This window comes from Myotis brandtii, unplaced genomic scaffold, assembly GCF_000412655.1.
Source record: "Myotis brandtii unplaced genomic scaffold, ASM41265v1 scaffold86, whole genome shotgun sequence".
NCBI lineage: Eukaryota > Metazoa > Chordata > Mammalia > Chiroptera > Vespertilionidae > Myotis > Myotis brandtii.
The window spans coordinates 504,578-523,681 of NW_005371503.1; the positions used below are offsets into that span (position 1 = coordinate 504,578).

The following is a 19,104-nucleotide window of genomic DNA, read 5'->3' on the forward strand; positions in this document are numbered from 1 at the left end:
AAGAAAGGCTTTCTTATGTGACATGGTCATTCTTAATGATATTTTAGATTAAAGAATGACATGCGGTTGTGCTGCCCTTAAAGCTGATTTTTTAAAGTAGCATATTAGTGTTAATTCATAGACATTTTAAAATAAATTAGGAAAAAAATTTCCTTACAACTGTGACATTGTTGCTGGATGGCTTATTCTTTTGTCAATTCACAATGCATATTTTATATTGTTCTCTGTCCCACAAATATTGCAAAATTCTAAGGGATGCAATAAGCTTGATTATTTTTGGTAGAGTCTCACTCATATATTTTAGAGTAGCTTGGATTATATTTTATTTAGATACAATCACATATCAAAAAATGTGGTTTATTTATAGCCAGAATGTTATTTAACTCCCAAATGTTATTTAAGATAACGCTGTCTCCATCTCAGTATGTATTTAATCGTTCTCTTTCTTTTTTTCCTATTTACAGGTCAATGGGACAGAAATTGAATATGAGTTTGAAGAAATTACTTTGGAGAGGGTAAGAAAAATCCAATAATCCAAAGCCCCAATCTTGGTTTCCACATTCTGCATCCTAATGGTTTGTCTTGCAAAATTACACAATTGTATATTATACCCTGGAAGTTTCCAACAGGGCTCACAATGAGAATATTAATAAAATTCTTTCAGTGGAAGGCCTGGGGACAAACAGACCAAATAACCAGAATGTTCAGTATATAGATTGTATTGCCAGGCTTTGGAGCAACAAATGAAAAGATAGAAATGTTCCATGAACTAGTGCAGAATTTTTTCCTATTGTTTTGCTATACATTTTAGATACATTATAATTTTTTTATTTATGTGATATTAACACTGTCTTTATAATTACCATTACCATACATTTTTATGTTTAAAAACAAAACAAGTCATGGATTTTAAAAGCACCCCTATTGAGAAAAACACAGTAACCCTGCAGATCTCTGAAAATATGCTGTTAGAGCCTTGGCATGGCTTTGAAAAATTAGGGAAATTCTAATTTCCCTACAACTCTAGTATGTAAAGATAATTTACAAAACAGTAAAAGAAAGACCAAAGACCACCTACAAAAAATAAAAAATAAAATTTAAAAAAAAGACCAAAAGACATTAACAGGATATCCATCACAAAAGAAAGGGCCAATAACATACAGAAACCTGTTCAACCTTATTTATAAACAAAGAAAACAATGATGCTAAATTGTTTTTATTTACCTGATTGGCAAAAAATTTAAAAGGAGGATTAACATTTACTGCCATTGAGTGGGCCTGGAATTTGGTGCAATCAATGTATCAGTTTGGAAGAAGGTATCAAAAGTGTTAAAATGGACATGGTTTTTACCCAAAAATTGTACTTATTGAATTATACAAATATATAAATAGTGTTCATATTGGTATTTTTTATAATAGTGAAGAATTAAAAAGATAAGTGTTTAATAATACATTATTATATGTCCATATAAATAGAAAATCATATTAAATTATAGTATTTTTAAATATTTAATTGTAAGTATAGAGAGGTAAGTAGAATGTATTATTAAATATATTATTAAATTAGTCCTGATAGGTGTGGCTCGGTGGTTAGAGTGTCAATTCCTGGTCAAGGGCACGTATCTGGTTGCAGATTTTATCCCAGGCCTGGTCACGGCATGTGTAGGAGGCAACCAATCAATCTGTCTCTCTCTGATATTGATGTTTCTCTCTCTCTTTCCCCTCCTACCCTCCCTTCCACTCTCCCTAAAAATTAATGGAAAAAATATCCTCAGGTGAGGATTAATTATATATATTTCATTATAAATTAAAATGAAGTTAAAAAGGATATCTATACTAATAAAAGGGTAATATGCTAATTAGACAGGACATCTTCTGGATGACCTTCCAGACAAAGTCACGGTGGCGGGGCTGAGGCAGAGCCAGTTAGGGGCGATCAGGCCACCATGGGAGAGCAGTTAGGAGGACCAGGCCAGCAGGGGAGAGCAGTTAGGGGGATCAGGCCAGCAGTTAGGGGGATCAGGCTAGCAGGGGAGAGCAGTTAGGGGGATCAGGCCAGCAGTGGAGAGCAGTTAGGGCAATCAGGCAGGCAGGCAGAGGTGGTTAGGGGCAATCAGGCAGGCAGGCAGGTGAGTGGTTAGGAGCCAGCGGTCCTGGATTGTGAGAGAGATGTCCAACTGCCAGTTTAGGCAGTTTAGGCCTGATCCCGCAGGGATCCCAGATTGTGAAAGGGTGCAGGCCGGCCTAGGGACCCTCGCCCCTCATACACAAATTTTGTACACTGGGCCTCTAGTTTATAATATAATCAAAGAAGCACAAACAAAGGTATACATGCAAAATATACATTTATAAATATATACATAAAGCCTAGAAGGATACACACCAAAATGTTAAAAGTGGTTAAGTCTTATTGAGGATTTTTGGGGTGATTTTTCTGTTTTATCTTTTTATTTATATTTATTTTCTAAAGCTTCCATAACAAACATATATTACATTTATTCTAAAAAACAAAAATTAAAGTTTATTTCTTAAGCTCTAATTCAAGTGTGAATTTACACTCTAAACCTACACTTAAATATATTTTTTTCTTTTGATTTTCACTTTCCTGAGTCAGGGAATTTATCATTCTGTCTAATTTATATTGAGTGTGAGTGGTTTTAAAAGGAAATTTACATTGAAAGTTAAGTGTTTGCCAGATGGGTATTTTAAAACTTACATTATGAACTCTGATAAAATGTTAATGGCATGCTAAATGGAGAAAATTGAAGCTTATGGAAAATTTGCCTAAATGTGAAGATTACTAAGGTCCTCTCCAGATCTGGCTATATGATTTGTGGGGCACAGTACAAAATGAAAAGTGGTGCTCTGGTTTAAAAAACTGTAAGAATTAAAAGATGGCAACAGGAGAGCATTAAACCAGCATGGGTGGCTCTCTCTATGGAGCAGGCCTGTGCCTTTCCCCACCCCTTCTTTCCCAAGGGCACATGCCCCTCAGTACCCCCAAACCTCTCCTCCCTCTCATTTCTCAAAGTATTTCTCTCTCTCTCTCTCTCTCTCTCTCTCTAAATAAATAAATAAATAAATAAATAAATAAATAAATAAATAAATAAATAAATAAATAAATAAATAAATAAATAAATAAATAAATAAATAAATAAATAAATAAATAAATAAATAAATAAATAAATAAATAAATAAATAAATAAATAAATTGAAAAATAAATAAATAAATAAATAAATAAATAAATAAATAAAAACAAGGATAGCCCTTCTACACATAGGGCCCTCTTTGCACCAATCTCAAACTCATGAGACCAACCCTTCTCTCTCTCCACCCTCCACACATATTAGCATCTCCAATGCCCCACCATTTAGTTACCCTGGATTTATAGGTCAAAAAATAATTAGAAGCTAATGTTGGTGTGAGGTACAACATTCAGGAGGAATATGACAATTGTATGTTCTAGTTTGGGTTCTGACACTTATTTGCTTCATGATCTAGCATGTCACCTCCCGGGCTCCCTCCCTGTCATAGGGATTCTAGTTGTACTCTAAATCTTATCATTGCCATTCATTGCCCCTCTCTCCTAAAACCTCTATGTTAAGTATCATCTTCTCTTTACAGCACCTCCTCTTTGTGTTTGTTGTTTGTTCTTATACCTCATTCCAAAAATTCTTCAACCCCACTGGGATCTTGCATCATTGATTCCAACCTTTCCCTTGAGTTTTTATCCTTCATTATGCCCCCCATTTCCTCCCATATATTAGCATATATTCCAATTGTTCTTATCGTACTTTCAACATTTTTTATCCTCCTCATTTTCTTGTGTTCATCCCACAAAACCTCATCTCTGGTTTATCTACCATGATTAAACCAACACCTTCCTACATGCTCCATGCCAGCACCCGGGCAGCTGAACCTGGCTACAGAAGTGCTTACTCATCTCACTTTAAAATTATAACCATCGATTGCAAATGGACCCTCCCAACATCCTAGCAGTTCTTACACATTTCTTTAGAAAAATCACTTTCTCATTCTCCAGGACAGCATTTTCAGATCTTATTTGCCCTCATCAGATCTCTACCACCAATTCCCTCCTCCTCAGGCTCAACTGTTGACGTCTCTTCATTGTCCCAGAGAAAACCCAAGCACTCAAATGAAAACCACCTCACGTTCCTACCACTAGGTCTGCTAGTGTGCTCTCCCTGTTACAAGGAAGGAGTTTCCCTGCTCATCCCAAGGTCAGCTCTTCACTCGTGGCCTGGACTCTGTAACTTCTCATCCATTTAAAGACTCTGCCTCTGCAGTTTTCTCCTCTCTCTCCTACAATATCAGTTTCTCTCTCTCTTTTTTCTGGATAAATTTAATACATCATATTAAATATCATATAATATCTCTCATCTTAACACACACACACACAGTCCCTGAACCCAAAGTTCCCCTCCTATTACTGCCTTATTATTCTATTTTGCTTTACCAAATAACTAAGAAAATTGTCTAATTATTACCTCATTTTCTTATTTTAACCTCTTTCATGTTTTCATCCCCACAACAGTCCTAATACCATCCCTATCAAAGTCACACCAGGTTCCATCTTGCTAAATTCAAGTATGAGTTCTCAGTTCTGACTGATTTCTCAGCAGCATTTGATGCAACAGTCATTGCCTCCTTCCTCAACGGTGTCAATTTCTTGGCTTCTGGAACAAAACACTCCTGTTTATCCACCACCTCATCGTGCTCTTTTCCCGTGTCCTTGCTGGCTCCAACTCTAAATGCTGGGGCACTCCAGAAACCCAGTGAATAGACTCAGTCTCTTCTCATTCTCCAGGTGATCTCATCCAGACCCACGACTTTAAATTCCAGCTACCAGCTGGTGATTCCCAAATCTGCAGTCATGAGCTCCCCGGCACGCCAAATTCGAACAGCTAACTGTCCAGTTGGCATCTCTGGTATGTTCCCAATAGAATTTATTATTTCCCTGCACTCCCTACCCTCAGGGCCAAAGCTGCTTCTAGCCTAATATTCTTCATTTAAACGAGTTGGTTCTATCATTTTTCTTATTATTCAGGCCAAAAAAATCATCTAGACATCTTGTTTAATTGTGCATTTCCCCTCAGCATCCAGAGCAAGCCCTACTGGTACAAACATAAAAATAGATTTTAAAATCAATCACATCTTGCCACCTGTTCTGCTGAATCCTGGTCCAAACCAATATCATCCCACGCCTGGACCACTTTTCTCCTCAAAGTAGCCAGAGTCATCTTTTAAAAAATATAAACCATATCATACCACTTTTATTCTTAAAACTCTCCAAGAGGTGATAATTACATTCATCATCATCATCTACAAGGCCTTATACAATATGACCCTACTTCTCTCTCCAACACCATGCCCTCACCACCAACTCTTTGAATATATTTTACTCTTGCCAATCTGCATCATTTCTAAAAAAAAAAAAGCCAAGCTTTTCCTACCTCTAGGCCTTCCTATATGTTATTCTATCGGCATGAAAAAATATCTCCTCAGATCTTTTCATGAGGTTAAATAGAGACATATGGCCTTCGTTTGAAACCTGCCTCTATCACTTACTGGTTGAGTTAATTCAAGCTGAATACTCAACCTTTCTCTGCCTTAGTTTTCACATTTGAAAATGAGGCTGAAGACTTTGTTATTACCTCCTGGGGCCCTTGTAATGATTAAATTAGTTAATATAAAGATTAAAGAACAGCATGCACAGCTGTTATTCTTAACATTTTCTTTGTGTTAACAGGATAATTCTCACATGTGTTATTTGTCAGAATCATTAAGGAAGCTTATTAAAAACACTAGAGGCCCGGTGCACGAGATTCGTGCACTGGGGGTTGGGGGTCCCTCAGTGCAGCCTGCCCCCTCTCACAGTCTGGGAGCCCTCAGGGGATGTCCTACTGATGGCTTAGGCCCGCTCCCCATGAGGAGTGGGCCTAAGCCGCAGTCTGGCTGTGGAGGCTCGAGCAGGCACCAAGTGTGTGTGTGTGTGTGTGTGTGTGTGTGTGTGTGTGTGTGTGTGTCTGCTGGGGGCCTGTCCCCAGCTGCATCGGAGGCTTGGAGCAGGCACTCATGTGTGTGTTTGTGTGTGTGTGTGCTCATGTGTGTGTTTGTGTGTGTCCACTGGGGGCCTGTCCCCAGCCACGACGGAGGCTCGGAGCCGGCGCCCCTCTGTGTTGATCTCTCAGGCTCTGGGCCTCGCCTGCATGTTGTTCTCTCGGGCTTGGGGCCACACCTGGTCCCTCCGCCTGAGCTGGTTGTGACCATTACGGAGTCCTGACCTCATTTGCATATTACTTCTTTTTATATATATAGAGAGAGAGCTTCCAAGTTTCAATGAGCAATTTACATTAATCTAGCAATAACTTCTTTTATACCAACTTTTCTTCTTTTTTCCCCCCAGTTACTTTGTTAGATGTTAGACACCCAATGATGAAGAAGTTATGGTCATTGCTATATGCATTTGTAGTTTACACTTTTTCTGCATTTAATCTCTATAATATTTAATTTAGTAATAAACTCATCACATTTGTAACATCCCTATGAGATGGGTATTGCTAATTCCATTTTACAATTAGGACACTGAGACTCAGAAATTAAATAACTTGTCAAAACTAATAATGTTACTAAGAAATGGAGCTAGGATTCAGCCCCATACCCAACATATACTAGAACCTCACTCAGCTCATTGCCACTGAGTTAAACTGCCCTCAGAATTAAGCTCAAGTGTCATTTCCTCTAAGAAGTTTTCCTTGACTCTCCCTTTTGGGCAAGGTGCCCTTTCATAAATTAACACAAGTAGAAAACTTCTTATATTAAATGATGAATAAAATTTGTCTTTTCCACTGACCTATGAATTTCTTGATGAAAGGAATTTTATTATAGTTTTCTTTATACTGCCATGATGACATAACAAGAAAAGGGAAAGCCACTGGGCAATTCAAGGATGTGTCAGCATCATTCATGGCATTGGCCACGTGGTACTCATGGTGAATCTCACAAATGTTTTATGTACCTTTGTTTGTCAAGCATTTACTGAGCAAAGGCACTGGTCACAGTCCTTGCTTCATAGTATTTTACAGTCTGGCAGAGGACAAGGAGAATTAATAGGCAGAAACCATGAAAAAGAACCATGAGGATACCTGGCCCAGAATGGAGCACTTCCCTGAGGCATTAAACCTGAGCTGGCTTATTGAAGGATGAGAGGATGCTAGCTATGGGAATGCAAGTAGAGGAATGCAGCCTTTCAGACAGGGAATAGCAGGTGCAAATATTCAAGGGTCCATGGAAAAGAAGCATGCTCAAGGAATTGCAACTAGTTCAGAATGACTGCACTTCAAGTTATGAGTAGGACTCAGAGACAACGCTAAAGCGATGGAGAGGGTTGAGAATAAGGTGCCTTGGATAACAAGCAGAAGGGTTTCGATTTCATTGTGAGGACAATGGAAAGCCTTTGAAGAAGTTTAAGCAGAAAAGTGACAATCATATTTGTGTTTCAAAAAGATGACTTTGGCTGAGATATTGGGTATACATTTCATAGAATTCCAGAGATGATGCAGCTATGCCATTTAAGACATAATTAATGGCTAAATTCTGGAGTGGTGATGTAGGAGGAGATGATTTAAAATATGTTAAGAATGTTAGAAGAACAGATTCTGCTGTTTTGTAGGATGGGAAAATGCCTGAGAGAGCAGAGGAGTCAAAGAGGCCTGGCCTATAATCCAACAAATTCCTTTCACTGACATAATCTGTACCTCTCAGAGATGGGCAACTGTGATATTTCAAGCTGCTGATACCCTGGGCTTTGATGACATTAACAAAGGTAGTGGAGTTTAAAGTCCATGCCTCTGAGTGATTTGTCTATTATCCAAGTCTGAAGTTAATAGGTTATGAACCTCTAATATAATTTATATCAAGAGAAGCTAGTTGACCCAGCATGGATAATAGATTCATCATGCCTTCATAACCCTGACCAACATGCATGACTACAATTTAGCAGAGATGTTGAAGAGACTGTCTATCTGCCACCTCCTCCCAGGCCTGCCCCCAGCCTCCCCAAAAGAAAGAACATTCGGAGTGTTTTCCTGACAGCTGCAGAATGTATGGCCATGGGATACTATTTGAATGTTCTGTATGACAAGTCAAGGATATTCTTTTACAATTAAAAAAATGTTAAGATCCGAACCATCTTCCCAAATATAAATCATTGGCTTCTGTTACTTGTTATTTAACCCATGAGAAAGCAAACAGATTTATACTGTAGAGAAAAGTGACTGATTTACCACATGCTGCAAATTCCTATAGATGAACCAAGTTTTGGTTATAAGTTAGGTAACGTGGGAATTTTGAAAACAGTATTTGTGAATTGCCAGGTAAGAAGTGATTCATTAAAGCTGTCTATTGACATACTCTCCATATTCATCCAGACATCAAATTAATTAGAATGTCATTGAATGTCTGAATTACTTAAGCCCAATTTGTTTCTCTCACATTTTTGAATTTTTATAAGGATGAAAATTTCTAAATTTAAATGGAATTAAGGGCCTATTACTTCAAATAATGTAGAGGCTTTGGGATTCTAAATTTCTGATTTTTCTCTGAGTCTCTTTTGCCCTTTTTAATTAATAATAACAGGAATTAAACACCAGAGTCCCAGTTATATTTGATTTGGTTTTAGCTTTTATGTAGTCAGCTGTAGCACATTCGCATTCTAGTTCAGTTAAATAATTTTAAAATATAGATACCTAGTTATCAATGTATTTTTAAAGCATGTTGTGTTTGTCAGTGGAATCTGCCCTTGAGATTGCAGGCATAGCTTCCTATAGAATAATCCAGTGCTACTGTAGTTCTGTATTTTCTTATTTGTTAGTTCACAATAATGTAGTTCCAAGCTAGACAAGCCATTACAGTGTATTTTGTTTTCAACAGCTTTAGGCTAAGGTATTTTCTATAGATGCTCTGATCCTCCTTAAAATATTCTATTCTAATGATCTTCCATCTTCGATCTCTACATATAACATTGTGAGCAGCTATTGTTGTATCTGGACATTAAAACTAGCAGGAAGAACATCCTCCTTCTTCAGAACTTCTCTCCCCATTCCAACCATGTGGTTCTGGGGAAGACAATAAGTCACAACATCCATGGTCACACAGTTGATTGGTCTGGAGCTACTCATGGGAATTACCTGGTGAGCTGGTAAAAACTACCATTGAGCCTGAGCCCTGACCCATACCAACTGTATCAGAATCTTGGGGGGTAGAGCATGGGAAAGCTTTAATTTTTAAAACTTGTATTAGTGATTTGATGCACAGTTCAGAGGCTGTCACCTGAGTCAAAATGAACCAATCAGAGTGCTCCTCTTAGAGAGTCAGAGAAATGATATAGGAAAGAGAGAGGGAACAAGTGCTCTTTCCTGTTATGACTGTCTTAAAGACCCAGCCAGACACCACTGTCTTTCTAATAACTTCATGAGCCTTCCCTGAAATTCTTCTTAGCCAGACCGGTTCAAATAAAGCATTGTAACTTGCCAGCAAGTGGACCTATACTAATGTATCTTGGTGTTTAACTATGCTGAGGTTGCATGTCCTAGGTTCTCAAAGTAAATGTTGCCTTGCTTCAATTCTCTAGTCTTCTAAATTCTAATCATGTCTCTCACCACTAAGGTGAGGTCATAAAGCTAAGCTCTCCGGTACAATACTGTTGGCAGGTTGCAGTAAACCTTAATATCCCAAAGCTTACAGATACCATCTCCTTTAAAGTAACCCATTACTGCGTTCTAGCTCCCAGAAATAAAAGAGCAATAAAAAAAAGAGAGTGACAGGTAAAGTGAATGGCTACTGACAGGTCTATGAATTTAGGTCTCTACTGTCTAGAAATCTTTCTGATTTGGGAGCCAATAATCTTTGCACATGTGAAAAGTACTTTGCGGTGTTAACCATTGGACTCGGATGTCAGAAAAAAAATCGACTGTTAGAAATATAGTTTGCAGACATTTAAGGGGTCATTAATCTAACTTTTCTTTACTTGTAAGCATCAAAGTCTCAGGATTTTGGACTGTCTAGTAAACATACCTCAAAGAGCTGATTTAGATGAATCGGCACAAAATACATTTTGGTGCAATTCAGCTGCTGACTCCAACCTTCTCCATTTTTCTTTATAAGCTCCCAGCTGAGTTATCTTCTTTCACCTCATGAACCCTCTGCATTAACAAGTGCTCTCTTCCAGTGCATTAATCTGAGCCTTAGCCCCCTCAGCTCATGTAAACTGGCTATATATTTCCTTTTGTAAACTTCTTGTTACACTATTACCCACATATTTCTTTAACATGCCCTTGATTATTACCAGCATAATGGTACTTCTAAAACCAACAGCTTTTAGACAAAATATACAAGAAAAAGACTCACAGAGAAATGACAAAACTCTATCATTGCCAAGTTGAATGTTCTAGTTGGAGTAGATCTCTTTCCAGGACTTGTTATCAAGAAGTTGTGGATGGTTAAGGAGGTTTGGCAAGAAGAGCTCTAACCCAGGGGTGCCCTGAGAGTTCTGGGTCATGGAGGTACTGGTTCTGAGCCTATTGAAACTGAAAGACCCAAGGAGCAATACCGCATAGGGCCCAGCAATCATACCTGATTCACTAAGTATTAGATCTTGAGAAATGGTAAAAGCTGGGGGTTTTGTTACTTGTAACTGAACAAACCATGACTGAACAAACCATAGATATGTTTTTCTGTAGCTCAGCTGTCTGGCTGACAGAAAATGTAACCTCAGTCCTTCTTAGTGCTTTTCTTTCAACCATCTCCAGAATTATCCCACAGTCTGTGTCCCACAGTGACAAGACAACCTATGCATCATTTGGTCATATTTCAGTCTGCATTCCCACCAGCAGTGCACGAGTGTTCCTTTTTCTCCACATCCTCTCCATATAGATTCAGCATAAATTCAACAACATCCATTTTGTCATTGAGAATAATGTCATCATTCATTTAATTCAGGATCAACAATTTTTCGATCCTCAAATTGCTCTTTACTCCCTTACTGTTTCTGCCTGACAAGCTGCTTCTTATCCAAAACCCAGCTCATAAGTTACCTTCTGTGAAATCCTTGATAAATTCCGCAGTGAGCTTGTTCATTCTCTTCCTTACCTCAGGACTTTCTCATTGTCATCTGTGTTCATGTATCAACTTTTAAATAAATTTTAAGGCCTCCAAGACTAAAATGTTTTTTGATTTAATTCATTTTATTTGTGAAACAGTATTTTACATCTACCTGGAAGAATCTGGTAAAATCATTATAAAAATAATTTAGTCTTTTGACAAGAGATAGAGGTTAAAGATTGCTTTTCCTCCTAATAGTATATGTGTATATATACATTTATACATATGCACATATATGTATAATTTTTATATATTTTATATTACATACTGTACATTTTATCTTATATATACATACAGTTTTCATCTATCTTTGTGTATTTATGTTTATAGTTCTTTGTAAACTGGACACAATGTTCAGTGCGATTTCTCGTGCTAGTGGCAGTAGCTGCTGCAACAGTGAGTATATCAGTCTGTCATTTGTTGAGGTTTCAGCTGTATATGTTAATTATTCTATAGGGCAGTGGTTTTCAACCTTGGCTGCACATTAGAATCACCTGGGAATCTTTTTAAAATTCTGATTTCTGGGCCTCATCCTCCGGCCCAGTAACAAAGAAATAGAATTTCTGGAGGATGAGGCCCAAATGATTCTAATGTGCAGCCAAGGTTGAGAACCACTGCTATAGTGGTTATTTTATATCTTAACAATTAGTCTATTATGTAAGCTTTAGAGCCTCTCTTTTATAGATAAGCAAACTGTGTTTTCAAAGATGTTAAGGCCTTCATTTATGGTTGCAAAACTAGTGTGTGGTAGAGCTGGCCAATCTGTCTTCAATTACTATACAATGCCACTAGTAAGCCTAAAAATTATGGAAGACTGTTTTGAAGTAACATATGTATTCTCTGACCAGCCATGATATTTTTAGATTGCCTTTACAGCTTATACATTTATCTAAAGGGAATAATATGACAAAAGGCAAAATAGATTAGCATAGAAAGCTAAAAGTACCTTCAGGATAAAGACAAAGGCAGTAAGTGGATAGATATGCATTTATTTATTTTCATAATTATTTCTTAATGTTTGAGAAATATGACAATCTCTTCATGCCCTCACCCCCCAATTTGCTTAAACTTGACTCAAAGCTCAATGGTGTTACCCTAACTTGGGGGTGGGGGCAACAAAAATGACATTACATCTTGTGTACTTAGCATTTTTCTAGTTCAAGAAAAGGAATCCAGTTCAAGAAGTGTTCCAATTGTATTTTGGAAATTTCCTTCCTGAATATATATCCATGTTTTCTGAAGCTAAAAGTGGTGAGGTTGTCTATTACTTCTATGCAGGTAGTATTGTTTCAGCCAATTGATATAATGTACACATTTATAATACAGCTCATATTTTAATATTCATTATTTTCAAGATATTTTTCAAATATTTTACTTTTCAAACACCCTGTGAAATAGGAAGAGAAAACATGGCGCTCCTCACTTTTTAAATAAGGAAGGCTCAGAAAGTATTTACAGGAGTTCCCTGGAGTCACTCAATACAGAGCAAAGGCCAGTCTAAAATTCACACCTTTAACTTCCAGCCTTGCTCCTTGCCTCTATCTCTTGCTGTTTTAATAACAAACAAATGCAAATAATTGCCCTATTTAGGTAAAACAAACTGAAAATATCAAAATGTAGTCATTAATTTATTTTTATGTTATTGAAATCAGAAGAAAACTTTCTCATACAAACTGAGGTTTTAAATCACTCCAAATTATTTAAACTTGATTTCCTTAAAGCAACTATCATAAATGGTTAGACTCATAAGAAGCATTTCCACACCCCAAGATTTATCTTGCACCTTTAATAAGAGGGGACCATTTATAATGCTCTAAGTTTTGAACATCACTGTTTAAAAGGCATTTCTTACATTGATTTAAATTATCCCCCAGTAATTTCTACCAAACTATTTTTAACAGCATAGCAAAGTATTCCAAGTAACAAAGTATAGTAAACTATAACATGTAGATGTTATAGTTATGTAGCCTGAGATCAAATTGTGGCTTTTATATTTACCACCCTTGTGAATGCAAGCAAATCCCTTCATCTACCCGTGCTTCAAGTATGCTCATCTGTAAAACAGGTGACAGTAATACCTCCTTCATAGAGTTATTGTGAGGACCCAGTGAGTTCGTAAATATAAGTACTATAGGAGACTTACTGACTGTCGTTCCTTGTCTAGATGCTCTTCATGTGGCAGGCCTAGAATTGTTTAAAAAAGAAATCAAATTCCACCTTCTCCCTGAGTTTTCTCTTTTGCAGAACCATCACTATTCCCCCCATTATTATTGTTATTATTATTATTCCCCACATAGTCTCCTTCCTCTGGCTATGCTCCTAGTTATTTCTTTCCCTCCTAAAAATTTCTCACATTCTTCACATCGGCATTGACTGCCCATTATGGTGCCTGGAATTCACACTTTGTTCATTCAACAAGCATTAAGTGATAAGTGTATCGGACACTGTGAATAGGTAGTGAACTAGACAGTGTCTGCCCTCAGAGAGCTTAGGAGCTCATAAGCGAGACACACATGTGAATGAGAGTCATTGCTTCAAGGAGATCTACTACCACACAGTGTCAACCAAGCTTGTCATCTTCTTGTTCCATATAACTATTCCATGACATGAGCCTTAAAAAAGAAAAACATTCTTTTATACTCACTTTGCTGTGGTAAAATGAAAACCCAAGCTTTTACATTATGATCCTTTCTTAGTGGGTGGTGACAAAATATACAAGTGACAAAATATTTTGTGAGAGCTACTTATTGCTGCCTCAAAATTAAACTCATGTCAGTGTTATTTAATCATCCTCTCTTCAAGCATGTTACGTTAGGGACAGGCTGTCGTCAGCCTGGGTTGTTTTGACAGAAATTATGACACATGTTTTTGAAGTAGTCTATCACCTTTGCATGGCCCACAAGGATGCTCTTAAGTGAACTGACCAAATCCTTTGCCAACACTTGAGAATGACCTTGAAATACAGTGCACATCCCTGCCTGGACAACCTATGCACCACTCACACTTGGCTGTCCCTCTGAATAAGAAGGGCGTATTTTTTCAAATATATGGGAAAATGTTCTGGAAATCTGCACTTTGTGATTAAATTCACTTATTGTGTTACCTTATGTAATCCTAATTGTAGCAACTCTCTGAAGTAATTATTATCATCCTACTTGCAAACTAAAGCACAGAGTGATAAAGTGATTTGTCCAGGGTCACACAGGTAGAAAGGGGAGAAAAGAAATCTATACCGAGACTGATTCAACTCTAAAATATCACAAAGAACCATTCGTGCTATAGTTTCAGTGTCGGCTCATTGTTAAGGCCGACTGTGTCATTTCACATAGCATGGTGGTTTTGCGTTGGAAAGCTTGGCATTTGAACAGCTGATGTGAGGATTCTTGCTTCTGGTTTCCGAAGAGATATTTTTCAACCTGAACCCAGAGTCTGCATTTGTGCTCAGTGAGGAAGGAGAAATGATGACATTAATTGAAAGCATCACTGACTGTGAAATCAGTTACCTTTTAAACTTCAGGGTTATTGAGTTAATGAATTAATCTTAGAAGGTTGTGTATCATTCTTGGAATCCTGAGAAAGGAAATTGAATATTAACCCAGTTCACATCTATAATGCACAATTTATAGCCACATGCAAACTGAACCAGATGGTGGAAACATTCTTTCATTCTTTAAGATTATTTTATGTTGGGTGACCCACATACAGCAGATCTTTTAACTGACTTGTGTGATCAAAATAGTAAAACATCTGTTGATAATAGCCTTGAGAACAAATTGGTGCTTCCCAAATGTGCTTGAGCTATAAAGTGTCTACTGTAATAATGAATATAAGATGTAGAGACAGCATTCTCTCTCTCTCTCTCTCTCTCTCTCTCTCTCTCTCTCTCTCTCACACACACACACACACACACACAATTTGGTCATATCATCTCAAAAAAATTATGCCCTCCAACACTGCTGAAACCTCATTCACAGAAAACTCAGTTTCATTGTGAATACATGCGGCTGATTTTTTAATGGTCAGAAGTATGGTTGTGAATTCTTAAAAAGTCTACGAAAGGAGATTAAATAACCATACTTAGGCAGTTTCATATGAAGCATGTCAAAGCTGCATAGTTTTGTAACCTCAGGAGAAAGTCAGTCTTCTGAACATTTATAAACCACCAATGAACTGCCAGGCCCCAAACCACCACAGAATGTCTTGGCTGTCCGGTGAGCTACCACAGCCTACACAATTGCAGCCCAAAAACTACTTTGTGCTGGAAAATCTGTGATTCTCATCACAATCCCCCACTTGCATACTCTAGGACCGCAGTCTGGTTAGAATGAGAATACTGAATATTTTGCAGTGTTTTTATTTCCCCTCCCTTCGGTTCCGCCATGGGCATGAGCCTCCTTTGGGCAGGCCAGAATCCTTAGTAGAAATTCCAAAAGAAAAATGCAGTGAAACATTTCTACCCCCTCCTTTGGATGAATGTAGTAAGAGCAATAGACCTTTTAGCTCCCAGCAACTTTTAATCTATTGTATTGTTGAACCTGAGTGGAAGCACAGTAAATTTTAACAAGCGCTGTTACCCATTCCCCTTGCCTTACAGAGCCCTCCAGGGACTTTGCCTTGATCATAAACACAAACTAACTTTTATCCAAGTACAAAGTTCCTGACCCAGTATTTCCTGCTGTATGTTGGCTGCAAAGCTCAGTTCTAGCCAATTGTCTTCTTTTCATTCTTTTGCCTCATGAGCTTGTGCTAAAATTTTGCTCATTGTTTTACCCAAGGCAACCAGACCATGCCCTTCACTTCTTTAGAAAAATGGTCCACTATATAAAAAGAATAGTTTATAAAATTTCATTTACTTTTAACACCGATGTGATGACAATAATAATAGCTCCTAAATATCTGAGATGTGATATTGAGGCCTTCATCATTTATACGCCAAAACAATTATTTTGTTTTTGTTACCCTCCTTTGGAAGATAGGAAAACAGAAGATTATAGTAGTCATGTAAGTTGGATTTAAAATTACATTTCTATTAAGCTGGGGCCAGAATTAAGCCCCAACTATTTTGATTACATCTGCCTAAGTCCTGTTCTTGCTATAAAACTTTATGGTAGATGTTATTAAAATGCTTATGCAGATGAAGAAACTAAGGCTACACAATTAAGTACTTACCCAGTATGTAGGGTTTATATGAAAACAGAACAAAATAAAACCAGAGTTAGAAAAATGTTACAACTGTGTGTCTCTGAAGCATTCTTCCTTCCCTAATATTCTTGCCTTGGCATTACCATCTGTTTAACCAGAAGGCAACCTTTACTGTTCATATATAATTATTATTGTTATTTGTTTATTTTTATTAATCCTTACCTGAGGATATTTTTCCATCTTTAGAGAGAGTGGAAGGGAGGGGGAGAGACAGAGAGAGAGAAACATCAATGTGAGAGAGACACATCAATTGGTTGCCTCCTGCACATGCCCCGACTAGGCCATGGATGGAGCCTATAACTGAGGTACGTGTCCTTGATCAAATTCGAACCCAGGACCCTTCATTCTGCAAGCTGCCACTCTATCTACTGAACCAAACCTGTGAGGGCTCATATGTAATTATTAATGAGTCAATTTTACCTCTTTAGTCCTCAAATCCACCTATATTTTCCCCCAGATGTACTATCTACTTTAGGCCACTAGCATTTCTTACCAAGATTATGGCAGCCTCCTAACTAGTCATGTCCTGGTCTTAAGTCCCTTTTAGTACATTATCCAGACTGTAGCCAGTGTGGTCTTTCTTAAAATAAACCATGACTGTGAGACTCATTAATCTCCATTGACTTTTAGGTAAAACCCAATCTTCTTGGCTTCTAAGCACCTAAGGTCTTACATGTTCAACCTCTCACTTAAGCCTCCAGCTCATCTCCTACCATTTCCTTCTTGCATCTGGACTCCAGTCACATGGCATGACTTGGAATTTTCCAAACTCAGATAGCTCTCTTTTCTATGAATGCCCTTCTTCAGGCCCCAGCCCCTTTGCCTAATGATGCCTGCTCAAACTTCATGTATGAACTTGGGTATTATTTCCTCCTGGGAGCCTTCCCTGACACATCCCCCAACTCTTGAGTGCCTTTCTCCTCTACGAGCTATTTCAAAGTTCTCTGTCACAAAGCGGACCTTTTCCAGAATTTATGAGTTGACCTTTTTGGTAGCTCCTCAAATTAATATTAACAGCTACACTTTTCTTGTCCTTCATCAAAGAGTACATATATTTAAAGAGAAAAAAACATAGAGTTCCTAGAGATGGAATCAGATGTTGAATCGTTGGCTTAGCAACATTCATTCAGTCAGTCAATAAGTATTTATTGATTACCTACCATGTGTTACATTTTATTTTAATCTCAGAGCATATTATAGTAGTAAGCAAAAAAATTAAAATCATTACCCTCAGGCAGCTTATATTCTAGTGGAGGAGACATTAGATAAACTGAATAAGTAAAATGAATAGTACGTTAGATTGCAGTAAGTGCTTTGGAGAAAAATAGAGCAGATTTATGTTGACCTTAATTACCCAAGCAAATAAAAACCTGAAATGGGAATTGCTACTTCCATGGTATTTTTCATATGTGGTTTGGACTCAGCTCCTATCTAAAAAGCAGAATGCTCGAGATAAAAACATCCTATAAATATTTAGCAAGTTCAACCTCCTAAAGCCAAAACTGGCCATTCTGGGATGATGCTTCCACCAGTTCTTTGTCCTTACTTTAGGAAGTCATGGGGCATCAATTATGCCTCCAAGAATGCAAATATCAAGACTATTTAGCTGTTGAAATTTTCATTTTTTGACAGATTTTTAAAATACATTTGCAATGACCTTTGGTCGATGACAGTAATCTTCTGACCTAATTTCTGCAAGCACAGCTTTCTTTTAATATATATTCTGTTGGTTTCATCCGGATAATTTAGATTTCTTTTTCCTGTTTCCTATTTAAGACTCACAGATACATCTATACCTTGAAAATCCAAGATTTTAAAAATGATAATTCTTCAGTTGAAATGCTGTTTCATTTGTGGCTTGCATAGCAGCTTTTAGCCATCCTTCAGGTCTTAGTTTATTACTTCCTCAAAGAGTTTGTCTCCAACCTTCAAATCCAGATTAGCCAGACCGTTATTATTCTCTCCCATTGTATTTGTAAATTTATTTATATCTGATTATTTCCCTTTTTGACATCTGCCTTTACCATTAAATATTAAACTCTATGAAAGCAGATACCATCCTTGTTTTGTTCACCAGTAACTATATAGCAGCTAACACAGTGCGTTAAACATGGTAGCTTCTCAATAAATTAAGGAGTTCATTTAAAAAAATGTTGTTAGTATTGAGTGATAAAAATTCTTACTGGTTTTTTTTTAATGCAGCACTGTTTTGGTGCCCACTTTTATAAGCAATGTGTGTGTTCATGAATCATTGCCAGCCTAGGAAAGTAAGAAGAATACAATAGGGAGTCAAATAATTTTATTATGCATCCTATATTCTTTTCTAAGCACCTCTCTCCATCAACACCCCTCTGCAAGCACAAACTCAAAGCCACTAAATATCAGATGTCCTGATAACACCTTGGTGAGCCGGATCTGCCCACATCAGTAATTCAGTGATAAACCCAACATTTTTAAAACAGACACTTAAAATAGGCCTTAAATATGCCTAAAATCACTGATAATATTATCCATCCATTTAACTAATACTCTTGACCAAAGCTAAAGCTGGGACAGAAGCCACTTCATCCTGCTTTTGATACACATAAGCATCTAGAATGAAGAAAGGGTTGGAAAGCTTCATGTGAGACATCATAATTAAAGAAGCAATCCTCACTTTGAATATTCTTGCCTCTCCCATCTGGCCTGAGAAGTTTCTGTTGAGAAATCAGCTGCTGGTT

General features: G+C 37.4%; 1 protein-coding gene across 7 annotated transcripts in view; it reads left to right on the forward strand.

Annotated features, from left to right (window-relative positions):
• The window catches only part of DLG2 (discs, large homolog 2 (Drosophila)), a 766,636-nt gene that overhangs the window by 130,721 nt on the left and 616,811 nt on the right, over positions 1-19,104 (forward strand). For all 7 annotated transcript variants that reach the window (XM_014532211.1, XM_005884813.2, XM_014532212.1 and 4 more), the window contains exon 3: positions 465-515. In XM_014532211.1, the coding sequence (XP_014387697.1) occupies positions 465-515 (51 nt within the window). The remainder of the gene's footprint in view (positions 1-464; positions 516-19,104) is intronic.